The 17,884-nt window shown below is 41.1% G+C and overlaps 1 protein-coding gene across 1 annotated transcript in view; it reads right to left on the reverse strand.

The window, feature by feature from the left end:
• The window catches only part of LOC311020319 (lissencephaly-1 homolog A-like), a 37,732-nt gene that overhangs the window by 5,682 nt on the left and 14,166 nt on the right, over nucleotides 1-17,884 (reverse strand). The window contains exons 3-8 of the mRNA XM_084020294.1: nucleotides 11,580-11,664; nucleotides 9,354-9,428; nucleotides 8,860-9,066; nucleotides 3,319-3,487; nucleotides 1,706-1,808; nucleotides 1,362-1,590 (exon numbers count right to left, since the gene is read on the reverse strand). Coding sequence (XP_083876420.1) covers nucleotides 1,362-1,590; nucleotides 1,706-1,808; nucleotides 3,319-3,487; nucleotides 8,860-9,066; nucleotides 9,354-9,428; nucleotides 11,580-11,664 — 868 coding nt within the window. The remainder of the gene's footprint in view (nucleotides 1-1,361; nucleotides 1,591-1,705; nucleotides 1,809-3,318; nucleotides 3,488-8,859; nucleotides 9,067-9,353; nucleotides 9,429-11,579; nucleotides 11,665-17,884) is intronic.

Here is a 17,884-nt window from a genome sequence, read left to right on the forward strand (position 1 = left end):
AAGTAACAACAACATTTACCACAAAGACGTTAAAAAAGGTTCAGGCACACTGGAACCAACAGTAATGGTAGCTTAAATTGCATCAGTGGAGGTAGTGTTTGAACAGGCCTGCAGGTACATCTAAGCAATAACTTCAGACAAATCAGTGAAGATGGGATTCTGTGCTTTGGTCTCTTAAAAAAAATCTAAGAGATTCCCTCTTAGACAAGCAATTATGTGTCTCTTGGGGAAAAACATCACAAAGTCAGATTTCATTATCTTTCTTCCAAACCTTATTTCTGGTTTCTGTCTAAAGAGTCAAAAATGATTATTTCAATAAGTCTAAAATGTTGCTAAAATATACTTGTTTAATCACTATTTCATCCATTTCTTTTTTTAATTCCTGTGTTATTCTTTTTTGTTGTTGTTTGTCTTGCAATGCCACTGTGATGGTAATAAAGTCGAAGTTTAAAAACAGACAGAGCAGCAGTTTGACCTTTATTAAAAAAATAAAAATACAAAATACAAAAAATCAGCTTTTGGACAAGGCAAATAGTGTTTTGCATTGTAAACAGGTTAGGCTGGGACAACTGCTGCAAGCGCAAATTTTATTTTAATCTGACAAGCCAACCATTGGACATACTTGCGATCACAAGGCATGAGGAGGGAGTCTGGGCTGACTCGAGGCCATTCTGATATGCAACCAGATTATGCAAGCACACACTCTTCATTTCAAGCCGGGGCGTATGAGACCCATCGACATGGCTACACATGTAGAGAAGGATCACACTCGGCATCATGTGATAGCGTGAACTGAGTGAACACATTACATGACCATGAGTTTACCCCGGCAGGTCTGTTTTCATGATTTATCACACTGGACAGAACCATGTGGGCATTAAATTGTCTGAAATTGTCACAGTGGCTCAGAGGTAGAGTGAGTCGTCCTCCAATGGTTTGATCCCCGGGTCCTCCGGTCCACATGTTGAAGTGTCCTTGGGAGAGATATTGCCCCCGAAGGCTGTGCCCTCGGTGGGCGAATGTGCATGAATGTGTTAGATTAGATCCTGATGGGCAGGTGGTGGCACCTTGTATGGCAGCGTCTGCGATCAGTATGCTGACATGTAGTGTAAAGTGATTTGAGTGGTCAGAAGACTGGAAAAGCGCTATATAAATGCAAGTCCATTTATCATTTCATTTACCATGTAGTGTACCTCTGGATGTGAATGAATGTGTATGTCAATCAACCCTTGCTTAAGATTAGCCTATGTAATTAAGTGTAAAAAGACATACAGAGCTCAAAAGCCCTAATTTGGTTTAGGATATCACCAAACCCTGCAGATACTTCAGGAAAAGGGAAAGAGATCTAATGGGTCCATTACCTCAGAGCCTGTGGCCTCTTGGATGGTGGGGTAGGCACTCTCTGGTGCCCAGGAGATGCACTCCACCACATGTTCATGCTCTCGCAACTCAGCCTTGCAGTCTTTGGAGGCTACGACCCACACACGCACCGTTTGGTCATTGGAGCAGCTGGCAAGCAGTGTGCCGTCCTGGTTGGGCCGGACCATACGGACCCACTCCCTGTGGCCTGTGAAGGTCTTCACACAGTAGCTAATGCACAGAATAAGAGTTGTCAGAGTGGATGTGATCAATCCAACACACAATTCAATGATTATCACGCTTTAATAAAACAGTGGTTTTATTGATGTCTATTGATTGTGCGTACCCAGTCGCCACCTCCCACATTTTTATGGTTTTGTCCCTCGAAGCAGAAACGATGTGATCTCCATTGGGCATGATGGCTACAGACGAAACATTGTGGTCGTGTCCTGGAGAACCGATAAGACAAAAACAAGATCTCAGTAAGAGCCAGAAACCATTCTAAAAGCCTTCTAAGCAAAACTCGACAATTGAAGCTACTCAAAATTCAGCAACAATTTTTGTTTTTGTTTTAAACATGTCACCAACAGAGCCAATAAACTTGGGTTTGGTCGTAATTAGCCAATTAAATGACAAGCGAGGCAGCCCATTTGCTGGGGCTTACTTTGTTCCATGGAGAATAAGAGACGCCTAATTACCTAGACGCTAGGCCATATTTAAGCTGCTAAACAGATGAAGACGACAATAAGTGTACTCTAAAAGGCCAGCTTAACTCGATGTGTGTGTGTGTGTGCGTGCGTGTGTGTGTGCATGCATGTGCACACACATACACATGCCATTAGGCTACAGTAATGGGTGGCAGCTAAACAGAAAAGTGCTATCTGGTGTTGAAGAGGATAATTAAACTGCTGTCCAAATGGGCACTAATCTACTTCACAAGTTGGTCTGTATGTTTTTACATGTGTAAAAAAAGAAAAAAAAGAGGAGTGGGTGAAATGGAGGATGGAAAGGAAATGGAACACAACTAGTCAGTGGGCTCAGTTTAAAAGAAGGTTGGATTTCTTTGTGCAGAGTGTGAACGCTGCTCGTCTGTTTGAGAAAGTCTGCCAATATTTTTTTGTCGTAAAGGAGGGTGCGAAATCCTGGCAATCATCGGAATCAGTTGCTCACTTGCACAAAATGCAGGATTTACCACTACAGAAAAAATGTAAGAATGCCAGAGTGCTTCTTGTCTAATCGCCAAGAAGGCTTATTTATTTCACTAATATTCATTCATGTCTGCTTCACAGTCAAACATAAATAGGCACTCCAAGCAGATTTATGAAGAAAGGAACAAAGTACTTCGCACCGTTTGGGCTGCTGCTGGCTGGTTAGTGGGGGGCCTTCTCATAATTTTAACAAGAGAAAAAAAATCCTCAAAAACAGTAGGGCCTAAGGGCGCATGTAGTCTGTTGCCATCATTTACTTGGCAATCAGAGTGTGAAAGCAGGGGGTGTATGGCTAAAGAAAAGACTGCAAAGACATGACCAATGGCGGCGTAGATTCTCAGATTTAAAAGAAAAATGTTAAAAACTATTTGAATAATATATAATAAGAAGAGCTGGATCCGAGTCCCTGTAGTAGTATACTGTGATGGGGAGTGGAGACTAGACATGATGGCTTAAACAGTCAGTTGTCAGAGCTGGTCATGAATCTCAGCGTAGGGTCCTGTGAATTGGAGCAGATTGAGGCTCATCGCCACCATCAAACGTGATAACGAATGGCATCTGCACCACCTGAGCCCTGTGTACAGTCGCAAGCTACATTAATGATGCAATGACAGAGCATGTCCATAAAGGTAAGGCAAATGGTAGCAGCTGTGATGCACAGCTTCAAAATCCCTGCCACTGCTTATGCTCAGGTTCATCAGGTGTTTTTTTTCCTTCCAAAAAAGAAAATAAAACAGTTTTATCTTCTTACCATGCATGGTCCTGATGCACTCGAAGCCTTGGAAATCCCACAGCTTGATAGTCATGTCTGCAGAGCATGATGCTAGCAGTTTGCCGGTCTGGTCAAAAGAGATGTCCTGCACAGAGTCTGTGTGGCCCTTCAGTGTGCGTTCAAAGTCTCCTGTCTCATAGTCCCACACCTGGAGGGAAGATAAGCATATTCATACAAAAGCGTTAAAGAAACCATCTAACGGGCATAGCTAGGTATTATACTAACCACTGCATCACTTAGAATCACACCTATGCTGGGGTTTCAATTTGAAATGGACAGCAAAGACCCCAAATGTCACATCATCTGTGGACCCATATCACCTCCTTTCTCAACTGTACAGGCCAGCAGTCAAAACAAGCTGAGAAGAACCAGACTGTCCATAGAAGTCATATTACAATCCCAAAACAAGATATGCTAATGGATAGAAATGATGGCACTGCATTGGCGTTTGGCTACAGGCCTCAGTTTGCAGACACTACAGTCTTTCTATATTGAATTACAGAATCCGTGACGCATTGCCGTTGCTAATGGCAGGGATGTATGTCCCAGGATGCTGATAAGGATTACAGTTAGGCTTGATAAAAACAGAGAGATTGTTCATTGCACTGCCAGTTGGAGTACAGAATACAGAGCATACAGTATTAAGCCTCATTTTCTAGCCTGAGAAAGCTGTTACGTTTCTGTATTTCAAGCAGACAGACGGTTTGTCATGGAGGGATAAACCCTCCTTGGTTCCTCTCTTAGGGTGGGGGATTTTGGGCAGACGGTGACAGGAGACCCCCCTCTCCTCCCCCTTCTCCCTAGGCCTTCTGCCTCCACCCCAAAGGAAACCTCAGACAATGCAGATGGCCGTGAGGTACAAAGTGCAGAGGGGGGTTTATCCTGGAGAAGATCAATGCAGTCAACGTGTTTGGAGGTTCCCCAGGTTTAGAGCAGCATAAAAAAAGTATTTAGCAGCACATTTAATCCATTAGGTGCTTGCAAGTCAATGCTATCTGACAGTTGCGACTGGTACTCCACTGGGGCATTATTAAAACAGAAAACTTGCTCTCATTCATGTTGATTAATAGTTTACGTTCTTTCAGGGAAGGTATCTTTGTATTATTGTTGGGCTTTGAATGACAAAAGACTCTCTTTGTATGTGTCATTTATGAAGTAAATAATGAGTCAAGCACTACGCCCAGGACCTAATGATTTACATACTTTGACAGGTTAGAGCTGAACTCAAGGTAAGATCTTGCCATGCAAAAACCAACCATGTTAGGAGAGGAGAGAGGACGAGGTAAGAGAGGGAGGATGAGGACCAGAGTGTTAGAGACAACACAAACAGAGGAATGAGTAAGAAAATAAAGGGTGAAAAGGTTATTATATATTATAGAAAACACCCTAGCAGAATCATAACAAATTTAAACAGATTCACACAACAAATAGCTGCTGTGTTAATATTTTTTTTCCAGTAACGTTTCTAGCACGTAAAAGGAACATATCAGTGTATGTATAAAAAAAGACATATATAGAACATGTACCCCCCATAAAATAAATACTCAAAAAAGGCCTCTGGCTGAATATACTTATATTTACATTTAGGTCATTTAGCAGACGCTTTTGTCCAAAGCGACTTACAATAAGTCACACTAATTTGGATAATTCCATGTGGTACCATGTATGTGGATGCACATGTCTTATTCCTATTGCTCCTATTGGACACTCAACACCATACATTTCTACACATGTATAGGGGAAAATAAAGTCAGTCTCTAGCCTCGTTCTTCACCTCAGACTCACCGCCGGCATCTCAGTTTTATTTAGGCATTAAGAAAGTAAACATCACCTTTATGCATAGCTTGCTAGCTGGTTAGCTACTTGCAATCATGAGCTACGTCAAGTAGACACAAAAATGTTCTTGACCTGGACCAGTATCTTCCTGGAGTCTTTGATGGGTGCCTGTCAACTTGTTCAAGCCAGGAAATAGCCACATAACCTCAGAGTAGTGGCCCCATATCTTAGAAAGTGATATAAATCTTATTATTAAACAATAACTACATTTCCAGATGTTTAACTACTGCCCAAGGACAAGGCATAGGTTACTATGAGCACTATGTCAGGCTGAATGAATGGAACAAAACAAAATGGCAGCTCAGTCTGATCATCAGGCTAGATGGCCTCAGTGCCGTGAGGTGGAAAGCTGATGAGTCTCTCAGTCTGTGACAGAGTGTAAAGAGCACATTGTTCACTCCTCAGTTAAAAATTTAACAGAGCTGTTCAGGAGGAGAAAAGTAGGACACAGGGGGAGTCAGGCCAGGATACAGAGAGACAAGGCAGTCAGAAAAGAGGTGCAACAAAGCAGGGCTGATTTTTAGATGTGGGCCCAGGCCTAGCTCCTCCTGAGGGATGGAGGGCTCTGATGGTGGGTGGTCATGGTGGGGCAGATGATGCTTTAGATGGAAGATAAATGAGGCAGGATGCTGGGAGACAGGTTGCAGTGGCAGGGGAGGGGAGGGTGGGGGTGAAAAAAGAAGATGCCAAAATGGAGAAAGGACTTCCTGCTGTGTGGGTGTAGCTAAGGAGATGTACACGTGTCTCTCATTGTCTCATGAATAAAATATACAGAACAAACAGCTCAACAGAATATTGGCATTGTGCAGTGAAGCAAAGGAGAGCTGCTGCTGCTGCAAAAATAGCCCAGAGATATACTATGGAGTTTATATGTGGAATCTAGGGATACATAGACAACTCGGAGAAAGAGACACTCGTGTAATCCGGGCGTGCCTCGGAAAGAGAGCTACAGCTGGGAAGGTAAAGCTTAATAGAGAGGTATAATAGATGGAAGGAGGAGGAGAGAGGAGTAGCACTAAACCAAGTGAGCAAAAGCCTGTGTGGTAGAGCTGCCACCAAGCTGGCACTAAATTAAAAAAGACCACACTTTCTAAATCTGAATCCTATTATTGTGATGTGGGGGAGGAAGAGTGAAATCAAGCAAACAAAAAGGACAGTGCAGTCTGTCTCTAAAGCCACATGATGCATTTATAAACGCCTTGAACTACAACCTGTATGTCTTCATTTTCAGTCGGCCAATATCCAAAATCAAACATAAATCTTTGTAAGACTATGAAATCATACTGTACCTGGAATATGGAGTGTGAACATTTCTCACAACCATAAATGCCTACTTTAAGTAAACACCAACATTAGCATGGTCAAATATTATCCATACAGCAGAGTCACAGCTTTGCTATCTCTGGATGGGTACGTGTAGGCATCATGCCCCCAATAATGATTTTAAGAAATAAATGTTATAGAAAACAACATGAATCCATTGTCAGTCAATAATATTTTGCATTTAAACATATATATAAAATATCTTTAAAACAAGATGTTATGGTTAACGTAAAAGTACAATGTACAAGAAAATGTCTTGTCTGACTACTGTACATGTTGTACACTAAAGCTCAATTTATATTTCAGTGAAAGTGTCATCTGACAACTTGTGGGCTGACACAGTTGTATTTATAGTTCAGTTGATACCATAGCAACAGAATATTCAGCACAGCTGAACAGAAGTTTTGTTTACAGTTTTGCTTTGCAAGCAACATCAGAAACGTTTCAACATGTGGTCCAAAGTACGGCCAGTGTGTACCCTATATTCATGCTGCTAGAAGGTCACACAGTCATTATTACACTCTGCTCTCATGTTTGCGGACATGCCAACAGATTTGGTGTTTTAGCCGAGCTAGACCAGAGAATATTCAGTTAAATTAGATCAGTGATGCTGTTTCACCTTCATTGTTCTCTGAAGTTATACCTGGTGGACACTGACTAAAATAGCTGGGTTGGGTATTGGTGATAATGGGGTTGATCTATTCAATTCAATTCTATGTTGATATACTATATACATTATATATACTGGAATTTTAATTTCGAGACTGACAAAGTTGGATAGACACATCCCTAGGCCAGTGTGGAGAATTTTGGGGAATCTTATTATTGGAATACAATATTCATAACTATGTTTTTATCAGCGTATAATCACTTGAAAGCCCCTAAATAATGGTAGTGTTTTGTTAGCATAGAATTACCCCTGCATATTATTTACCTGCTTACTATCCTAAAGCACATCGAGTCTATGCCTGTCGTATGAAATGTACTATATAAATACTGGACTTCATATGTACATAGGGAAAAGATGGAGTCCATGGTGTTGCATAACCATGTTTCTACAGTAACGCAGAATAGAACTAGAGCCTTTTGCCCTCTTAACATTACCTGAAGGCCACAGTATTTCTCTGACACGCTTGAGAAACAGCAGTAAAGTGAGCCGCAGAGTGCAGAACCACAGTACAGCAAACTGCTGGCAGACTTCCATTACTTCTAAAGTGGTGTTATTATGGTAAGGACAGCCTCGGAGCAAGTCGAATGGCATTACCATGGTTTTGCACTCAGTGGCTCACGTTACAGCAGACTTTGAAAGGGAGGAGTGAATGGGGGGGAATTCTGTTGCTTGCAATCTGCAACAACACCAAAAGACACACAACTGTCCTTTTTATAAATAATGTAATACTAAACTCAGCTGAGCGACACGCAACGGCATCTGTGACATCAATTTGACCATCATCAAGCTGCAATATTTGGGATTCAGGGCATTGAGGTGGCAGCATACAACTATTAGCTATGTAAAGATATAGAGAAGTAATGTCTACTTGAGTGGAGAGCCTAGTCCCTCTGTGTTGTTATCCAAGCTTCTCCTGGCTTTGTTTACATGAGCATACCACATTGTCTAGCTCACGGCTGCCACTGCATTGTTCTTGTACTTGGCTGACAGCTGATAACGCCATCCTGACAGATGTTGTCAAGGCATTGGATTTTCACCCAATCACATATACAATACCTTTAATGTCTGACAACATATTAGCTGACACCCTTTGCCTAATTAGAAATAAACCTTAAATAAACCTTTTTTAAACAACAATATAATCTATCTATAATCTAAATATGATGCTCGATTTCAGCAATTACATGTTCACAGTAAATAATATCTTAAAAACAAGATGTCAGATAAGCATGGCGGCTGCTTTTCATCCCTGGAAAAATGGAATCTTTCAAGGTCATCATGAGTCTTGTCAGGGTGACTACCGGTATCCTTGTTTCCATTATCTAGTGTGGCTTTGGAAACTTTGAAGTGCACTGACAGGTGTATGTACATAAAATGCAGACAATACATGGTTATGTTGAACCTGCAGGCTTTCACTAGAAAACTACAGCTGCGGTATCGTAGATTTGCACACCTTCGGCCCAAAGATGATAAACTAATCAGTGAAAAAACCTGATGCAACTTTTATTTGGAAACCTGAGACTCTGAACCTTCTACAGGACATGGTTTGGGAACCCTGAAAAAAATGTTGTATCGCCATTTCAAATAATACTAAAAAAGAAGGATCAGGGCTATACACAGCCCCATTTGAAAGCAAGTTGTGCAACAAATCCATTGTCGGACCATCACTCCCGTTATCTGGCAGCACTGACCTTTATTGTTGCATCCTCAGAAGCAGACACCATGACACTGAAGACTGGGTGGAAGATGACGCGGGTGACTGGACTGCGGTGGCCACTCAGCGCGTACCTTTCTGGTGGGCGTGGGATCCACTCTTTGGGGTCGCGCTTCTGAGTTACGGGCCCACCCAGTGTGATCTCCTCCTTCGCTTCATTCAGTTTGGATTCAAGTTCCATTACCTGCACAAAGTGTATAGGTTCAGGTTAGAAGTGTAGAGGCAGATGGAAATATATGGAAATATACGTGTATAGATAATTACATGCAGAAGGGAATACATAAAACAAAGGTTTTAAGGCTGTTACATTTGCTGTAGTCTGTGTTTTAAACTTCTTGTTATTATATATTTACAGCTGGGTTCATGCTTTTCATTTGACTTCGTTTCGGTGTTTAGGAATAAAGCCATGAACCATTCACAAGACTTCAATCACCACAAGCATTCCCTGAGGAGTAAAACCCCAACACAAACCTTCTTTTGTAATCTGATGACTGAGGTCCATTTCTTTTCCAAAAGGCCAGCATACTTCTTATCCAATTCTTCATTCTGTGGAGAAAAGAGGGGTTGGACATAAAAAACAACAAAAAAAGACATCAGGCAAACATGAAGGAAGCCAATCAAAGTCGTGAGCTCAGCATAATCGGTGGAGCCCATGGGAGGGGGGCCAGTTGGGGTGGCATGCTGAGGTCTTTGGCTATAGTAAGAAAGAACAGGGAATTATTTACACACCCCTCACAGGCCAACACTGGCTGCCAGACACCACCAACCTACTGTACAACACACAAACGCATACATAGAACACACAAACACACACACACACACACACACACACACACACACACACACACATCCTAGTCCTAATCCTTCTCACACAAACTAATCTCCTGCAGACAAGAAAGGCTTAGGCAGCTTACAGCCACACACCCGGTAGTGGAGGCAGTGGTGGAAGTTAACTTGTGGCACTACTGGCAGACAGAAGCCTGATTCCACCTGCAGGCTAATACCACGAGCTGGCCACTAGCTTTTACATAACGGACTCCGTGGCACAGAGGCTGTTTCTTACTGCCAAGTAACAAAACAATGTGGTGGCTTGTTTTCTCTGGCGCTGCATACAAACTAAAAATATAGTTGGAGCTGCAATTATTTTCCTTATCAATTAACCTGCTGATTATTTTCTTGATAACTGACCAATGGTTTGGTTGACAAAATGTCAGAAAACATTCCATTCCATGGAAAACATTCCATGCTTGTTTCAACCAAACAACAATCAAATATCCAATTATATTTTATGAATAGATACATATTATTGCTCTCACAGACAAACAAAAAGGAGCAAATCTTCACATTTGAAAAGGCGAAACCAACAATAATAAAACATAAAAGTGAAGCTTTGTTATTCTATACAGTCAATACAAAAGTTTTGGTACCACAAAGCGCACAACAATGCCTCAAAGCCGTTATTAACTATCAAAGCATCAAAAACCCACACTGACAGACGGCAAGGGAGAAAATTAGCATTGAGCTCAAATTTCACAGTTCGCTCCTGAAGCCTCAGCTGGAAACAAAAACAGACCTAGAGGTGTGGAGAGTCGCAGGCACCACTGCTGCTTATATTTCACACTTCTCAATATCAAGAAGGGATTCCTCAGACCAACATAAGGAGTACAATACTGAAGACAAAGACATGAACTGAGACACTCCAGAGAAATGGGGAACAAAAACAAAGGAGGGAGAGGAGGGAACCCAGTTTGGACAAGTCTGCAATCATCTAATCTGCCATCTGCCTGGACACACAAAAACGGACGGACACGCACCCACACCCACACACATGGGAAGTGCCAGACTCCACTGCAAGCCTGCCAGTCTGTTGACAGTGGATAGTAACCATGCATATAGGTGTTTGCATATTTATGAGGTATGTACATTCTTTTTGAGGAGGTAAATAAAAACGAAAGCATGACCACCTGTTTATTATTCCTTCTAGGAAAACCTGCTGCACATAGTCACACATAGCATTAACTTAAAAACTCCTACTCAAGTAGCCACAAAGGGCTAAGGTTAAGAGTTGTAAATTCATTTTGAACAAAATCTAACTACATTTAAAAGACAAAAAATGCCATATAACATGGCCTCAACTAAATGCTGCCAAGAATCACTTGGTTGTTCAGCATGGTGCTGCCAAGATGCGTGTGGCCCAACAGGGTGCATGTATCTCAATGTGCCAGTCATCTATTATTCAGCCTGCTTCCACAGAGAAAATGTCTGGAAGAAGAACGAATGAAGACAGAGAGGAGAAGGACACAGTGGGTGTTACACTAGAGGTTGGGCGATCATTTTCTATTTTCACATCATCCAATTGTGGTGACCCGAGATTGTTAGTTACGTGAATATACATTTATTCTCTATTGTCCGTTTCTGAATTCTACCTTCATGAAGTTTATAATGTTGTCTATTTTACTATAATAAATGTAATATTTTCGTGTGGCTAAAAGCTTTTCTTAATATGAATTAGCAGCAGCATGTAGCATAGACCCCATAATAAGACAGACCACCATAATTGCTCACAGGTGTTCCCAGTCACACTCCTGAACATGTTGACTTTAATAAGAAATAGAGTGGAAATCAAACCACATCGTTGGTATAAATTGGTGTGATTGGCTGTGCGGATGTGTGTGTGTCCACCCTTAATCTACTCACATTATCTAATTCCGCCTCCTTCTTGAAAGTGGAATACGCTTCTTCATATCCATTGGAACGTAGATAATCGGCTATAGCTCGATTTCTGAAACAGACAAAGAGGACCCATAATTAGTTCTCCTGATTAGCAGACAAGATAGTTGTTAAAGTGCCATGGGAAATGAAGCAAGTAATGGAGTGGTATTCAACACTGTAAAACAAAGACAGACAATTTGCATGTTCAGGAAACGTGTCAGACAATGATGTGCATTTTTACAGAATCAGATGCCGTTATCATGGTTCTAGCTATATAATAAAAATGCTGGGCATGCATAAATGCAGTCTAGCATTACCTATAACAATACACAGACTGTCTCCTGTTTCTCACACAAACACACACACCCCTCGCCCGCCCATTTGACACAAATCAGGAACACATCTGTCTGGTTTCTATAATGAGCTCTTGTAGCTGTAGGCAAATAATGGGAAGGGATGACTCCCTGTGGTGTCAGTATGGGGAAAATGAGAGTCGGCATACATCCCACAATCACCTACATACACACATAAAGACAGACAAATCTTTGAGAGAGACTGGGCGGTTGAAAAATGCGTCTTGATACTTCTATTTTACTCCAGTTCTTCTCCTTTTTATGCAAAAGTTTGAAGACAAACCCAGGGACACCAAGACTTTCAGAAAGCTGACAAAAGGATGGTAGTAGTGATGCGTTTCTATTGTACAATTTAAAATACGTGCAAAGAGATGTCTAGATAGGACAGACAGACTAAACAGGCGGAGCTGAAGGTGAGGAGAAAGGAGGCAATCTTCACTCATCATCTCTTTGTTTCCTGGGCAGCCATAAGGGAAACCCACAGTCACAGGTATGAGTTCAGTTTACGGATTATTAGTTATTATGAGGTTCAAATCAGTAAGTCTCATCAGTTCAGACTTTAATTCTCCATTCATTTAGATTCTAATGAGGGTGCAGAAAAATAAATTCTAGGTTTGCGTGAACTGTATACTGAGTGAGAGATTCTGAACAAAATGAATTCAATCTCGTGATTTGTTTACATTTTTTTATAACTCTTTTAGTTGTGTTTAGTTTTTCTACTACATACCAGACTCGAAAAAGTTGAGTGAAAAAGTGGACTTAGAAAGACTAGAAATGAAGTGAATAGCAACAAAGACATTGAATTCATGAATGTCTGATAAAAATGCTATTTTACTCTAATATTAATACAATATTTCCTTTACTCCATCTCTCTTGTGTTTGTGCACAGCGAACCCCACCACTAATGCCAGGAGAAGCCTGACAAGCTGTCAGGCAGGCAAGGCTTTGAGGTGCCAATATGAAGGGTGGGGGGGAGGGGTACAATCTGTCAGCCCAGCCTGTGCCCCTTGCATCCTCTCGGTCAGTGTTGAGCATTGAAACCCCGTCTCCCTCTGCCCACCAGAATCCCCATGACAACTGGAGCAAGCCGTATTACAGCTCAAGGTTAGCAGGAGGTTATCTTCTCCTGTGACAGCCTGCCTGCTGCAAGTCGAGAAAACTAGAGGGGAGGATTTGGGTGCTAGCATGTCTGAGAAAGTGCATAAGCAAGGAAAGATGCAGGTGAGGCAAGCTGAGGCACAGTGGAATATTTGATGTGGGGTGGGTGTGTCAGGAGAAAATATATGAGCAGGTGTGCTTCCACCAAACCCAACAACAAGATGTCACACCAGCCATTTACAGTCTAATTCATAGGATGAGCTATCAAGAAGATTAGTTTAATAGTTGTTGCAGACAACTTGCACATGTGTTAATGTGCTAAATCCTGTGCACACAGGGATCGGTTTTTAGGACAATGCTGAAGCAAATTAAGTTGTTTGACTGTCAGGGGGGAACGTTTGACTAACCTGACAACCTCACAAACGAATGTGCAAATTGATTCAACTGACAAAGAACCAGATGAACCAGATGACCCACCTCCACGAAAAAACAAAAAAGGAAATTTGTTAAGTCTTGGGAGGCAAAGTATCCCAGGATCTTTGAGCTGGATTCTGGCAAACAAAAGCTGATGCCTGGCTGCCAACCGAGTTTTGCTTTCTGTGTTTAATGCAAACAACATGGTGGAGCACTTTATGTCGCTCCTCCATTTATGTAGTTAACATTACAACACCTTCTGTTTGTGTATGCTTATCGTTTAAAATAATAAAATGCAGCCAAGCAACAGAGAACAAAATTGCAGGCCTCAGTGCTGAGAGGAGACATGAAGAGAGGGTATCCATCACTACCCTGACCCCCACTTCACCCTACATGTGGCAAAATAATACATTTAAACAGACACACACAGACACACACAGACACACACAGACACACACAGACACACACAGACACAGACACACACACACTTTCAATATATCCAGTCCCCAAAGACTGGGAAGAAAACAGGGGGAAAGATGTGTATGAATGTGACCAGAAGGAGAGCAAACCAGCTGGTTTCCATGGTTACTTGCCACAGCTAGATGACGTGATGGGGAGATAGTGAGGAGGAGGGCAGGGCAAGTACGTGGACAGAGAAAACAGATAAAAGAAGAGGATAAACAATAGAAAGCCTGAAAACCATTACACTGTAGCTGTAAACATGGTCTATTTCAATCAGCTCAAAAGAGCTTTATCTGTGATGAAAACAGCACTAATCACTCACTAACTATCCAAAAACTACACAGCAATGTCTTTTTAAAATCGTACAAGTGATGTGGTGTCATTTAATGAAACATATCCATCTCGTGGTCAGTTAGACCTCGGCAGAGCTGCTCTCTCATATGCGATGAACCCTTAATGGAGTGAGAGGGAATGAGCAGCCTGTCACACGAACAGAAAGAAGGCGGTGAGACAAGGGAGAGATGCATGACCTCATCCTTCTGAAAAGAGAGGTGAGTCAGCCATCCAGCATGTCTGCCAGTGACATCACTTCCTCCCATTTCATGCTCAATTGTTACTTTCGCACCATTTTAAAGATGAGCAACACTTACTTGCATAGCCTCCACCCTGTCCTTCATTTCAATTCATTCTGGGATACTGATAAAAACGTGACCAGTTTTAGTACATAAAACATTTGACCGTTAAGCTCTTTGAAGTGTGCTGCATAATACATCAAGAGCATCTTGAGTACTTCAAAACCAGATTAAAGCTGTAACTGGTGGTGGCTGGGCCGTTCTGTTTCAATAGTCATTGGATTAACATTAACACATTTTTGTGCTTTTTAGTATGTCCAACAGCAGAGAGACCTTGGCAGCACAGCTGCTACCGTGTTTACATTGAAAAAATTGGAGAAGGCAGTGGCGACTGATCACTTTCTGAAATCACCATAACATTTCACAAGCAAGACATGAGGGATGCCATTAATGATTATTTGCAACATGTAATTTTTCTTCTGTTAAATTGTCTTTGCCTAGGAGCAAGTCTCATACGATGATCATATACTTAAATCACCAAATATTACTGAATTTATTAACAAACAAAGTTGGGAAATAAGTCATCCAAAGAGAGACATCACAAGTAATCTCTTGTCAAAGCACCAGTCTTTATATAAAAAAAAAATCTAAAAGGTTATCCTTTTAAAATGGTTAAATAATTATTCCCTCCCTAATATCTATTTTGCATTGCTGTGAAAATGCAACCTCCGCAATTGTGTGCATTTGAGGCTGTGACTTTGTTTGTGATGCTGTGTGCCGACGTAAAACTATCATGCGCCGGTGGCAAAGGTGTAAATGTTATGGGCAATAAATAAATATTTTAAAAAGCAGAAACATTACACAGATTTTCAATTGATACTTTCGATTGGTGTATGTGTACTTATGATACATTTAATTACAGATACATGTGCTGCCCACTCTGTCTTAATGTTAATGTTATAAACACAACCCTCACAGTTCATACAGCACTCTCAGCTACAGACGCTAAATGCTCTAATAAATCTTAGACAAGGGATATTTTGCTAGCCTGAACAGGCCACTGCCCCGTGTCATATATCTGTCTATAGGTGCATACCTTAAAAAGGAGAATATCTAGACCACACAATGTCTGTTCAATCTTTCAAAACTGTGAATTAATATTTAACAGGATGAGGTTGAAGTCTTCTCTCTGAAAGGTCCCTCGGCATATATAAAATTCACCTTCCTATGGATTATTTCATGGTCATATATCGCACATCACAGGTTTAGTTCCCTGTGAGCCCATGGCCCAGACCCTTGGACATGCTCTGTTTGAAAACAATTGTACTACCACTTTGATGAGGTGTTGAGTATGCTTCATAAAGCTTACAAAGGTTGTACCAATCGGTAGTTCTCGGAGACGATAGCACTGGTCTGCCATCTTCTGCTGTTTGCATAGTGGCTGTTAGTGATGTAACCAATATCTCTAAATACACGTATTCAAGCAGTAAGGCCATGAACAATGCGTGGCAGCACTGCTAAATAAAAGTGATGAAACAGCCTCACAGAGCTGAGAAAGCCTTTGAATGAGAGGCAAAATGTCTTCAAAAACCTAAAGCAAATCCAATTGCCTACAATAAAAGCTTTACCATGACCTGGATGACGGAGAACCCTTACAGAATAACAATCTTGTAGAATTGATGTGAACAGCCCTGCAATTTGATGAAGACATTAATTTGTTTGGAGTTATTAGAAAGTCAGTTTAGTGAGCAGTTTGTCAAGCTTGACAACTGAAAGAACCATAATATGTCAGTGCTACTCAATTGCACAAAAAGGATTTTAATTAATATGCACACTGACAGCAGGAGACACACCAAGTATCCTACATCAGGTGCATCCAGGCTTATCTCTGTCCAAACAAATTAGCCAATTCATTTAAAATAAACTACTTCTGCCGAAAGATTCAATGTTGAAGTAACAGGAGAGATTTCCAGCAAAGCAGAGGGTGTTACGAAAAGCAGGACGATGGGGAGCTAAAAAAGGTTAAGCTTTTTTCCTCCTCTTAACAGCCGAGTACTGAACAGCTGATAACTTCTTAGGGAGAAACATTCCACAAAAATCATATGACGGGATTGCATAATTGCCCAGTTACAGTTAGTTTTCCGTATAAACTGTAACCAATCTATTTCTCTTGCTTGACTGATGAAGAGCTGTTGGTTACTAAGACATAAGGCATGTCTCTTGATGAAAACCAATCCTAGATTGATGACACAACAGCGCTGTACGGTATACACAGATGCTAGAAAAGTATTGCAAAACGTTAAACCGTTAGACAGTATAATATCCCATTTTATCAGTAGCGGTACTTTAAGTATGACAGTTAGTGGGTGTTTGACAAAAAGTCTATCTGATTGATAGTTGACTTTTGCAAAGATATATAAACTCAAGTATAGGGGCTCTCAGATTACGGCATACCATGTATATATATATATATCAAAGTCACAATTCTGGTGTTGTGACGACACTACCAGATATTGAATGGCATATAAATAAAAAAAAACCACAAATTTGCCCTTTACTTGACTTCCAACTTTCCATCATCTCAAAGGCCCGATTATCATGATGTTGTTAATGTCGCTGTCCAACAGGTAGGTATTGAGGGAAAGAAAGTCTTCTTTCGAGCACTATAGGGGGGATCAACCCTTAAACCATAAGGAGACTTTAAAGGGGAAACACTCTCTCACTGGGATCCACAAAGGAGGTCGACGCCCATGCCAGGACTGTCTTTTAAATGAATGCAGAGTTAACACAAGATAGATTGTTCTTCACTGTAAAAGGTGTTTGTGTGTGTGTGTGTGTGTGTGTGTGTGTGTGTGTGTGTGTGTGTGTGTGTGTGTGTGTGTGTGTGTCTGTATGCACAGAATGGTTTCTGATCAAAAAGCAACATGGTTCACACACAAAAATACACAAAGAAATCACACACACTTTCTCTATAAATGGGTGCATGCATTTTTTAGTCACATGGCGATGATGGAGTTTTGTTGGCTGAACTGAAGCCGAAGCTTAATGAGTTATGTGTACTTTCTTAAATCCTTTAACGATGTGTATATATTTCAAGCTTGGATAAATAAAAGGGTAACAAGAATAGGCAGGGCACAGATGTTAGATTAGGCGTCCTATCACACATAAAAAGGTTAATAAGGTAGATTTTTTTTGTGGGAGGAACTGCAAAAGAAAATAACTTCTTTGTGTCACACTGCATTTAAATGTTTTCATGATAATGAATGATCACAGGGTTATGAAGAATTAGGGCAGCATGAATGTGATCGACTTGTCTTAATTCAGCAACTACTGGTACATCCAGTAGTAGATTGGTCCTCTTTCTAAAACCAAGCTTTCTATAAGGGGGACG

The sequence above is a fragment of the Eutrigla gurnardus genome, assembly GCF_963514095.1.
Source record: "Eutrigla gurnardus genome assembly, chromosome: 10".
NCBI lineage: Eukaryota > Metazoa > Chordata > Actinopteri > Perciformes > Triglidae > Eutrigla > Eutrigla gurnardus.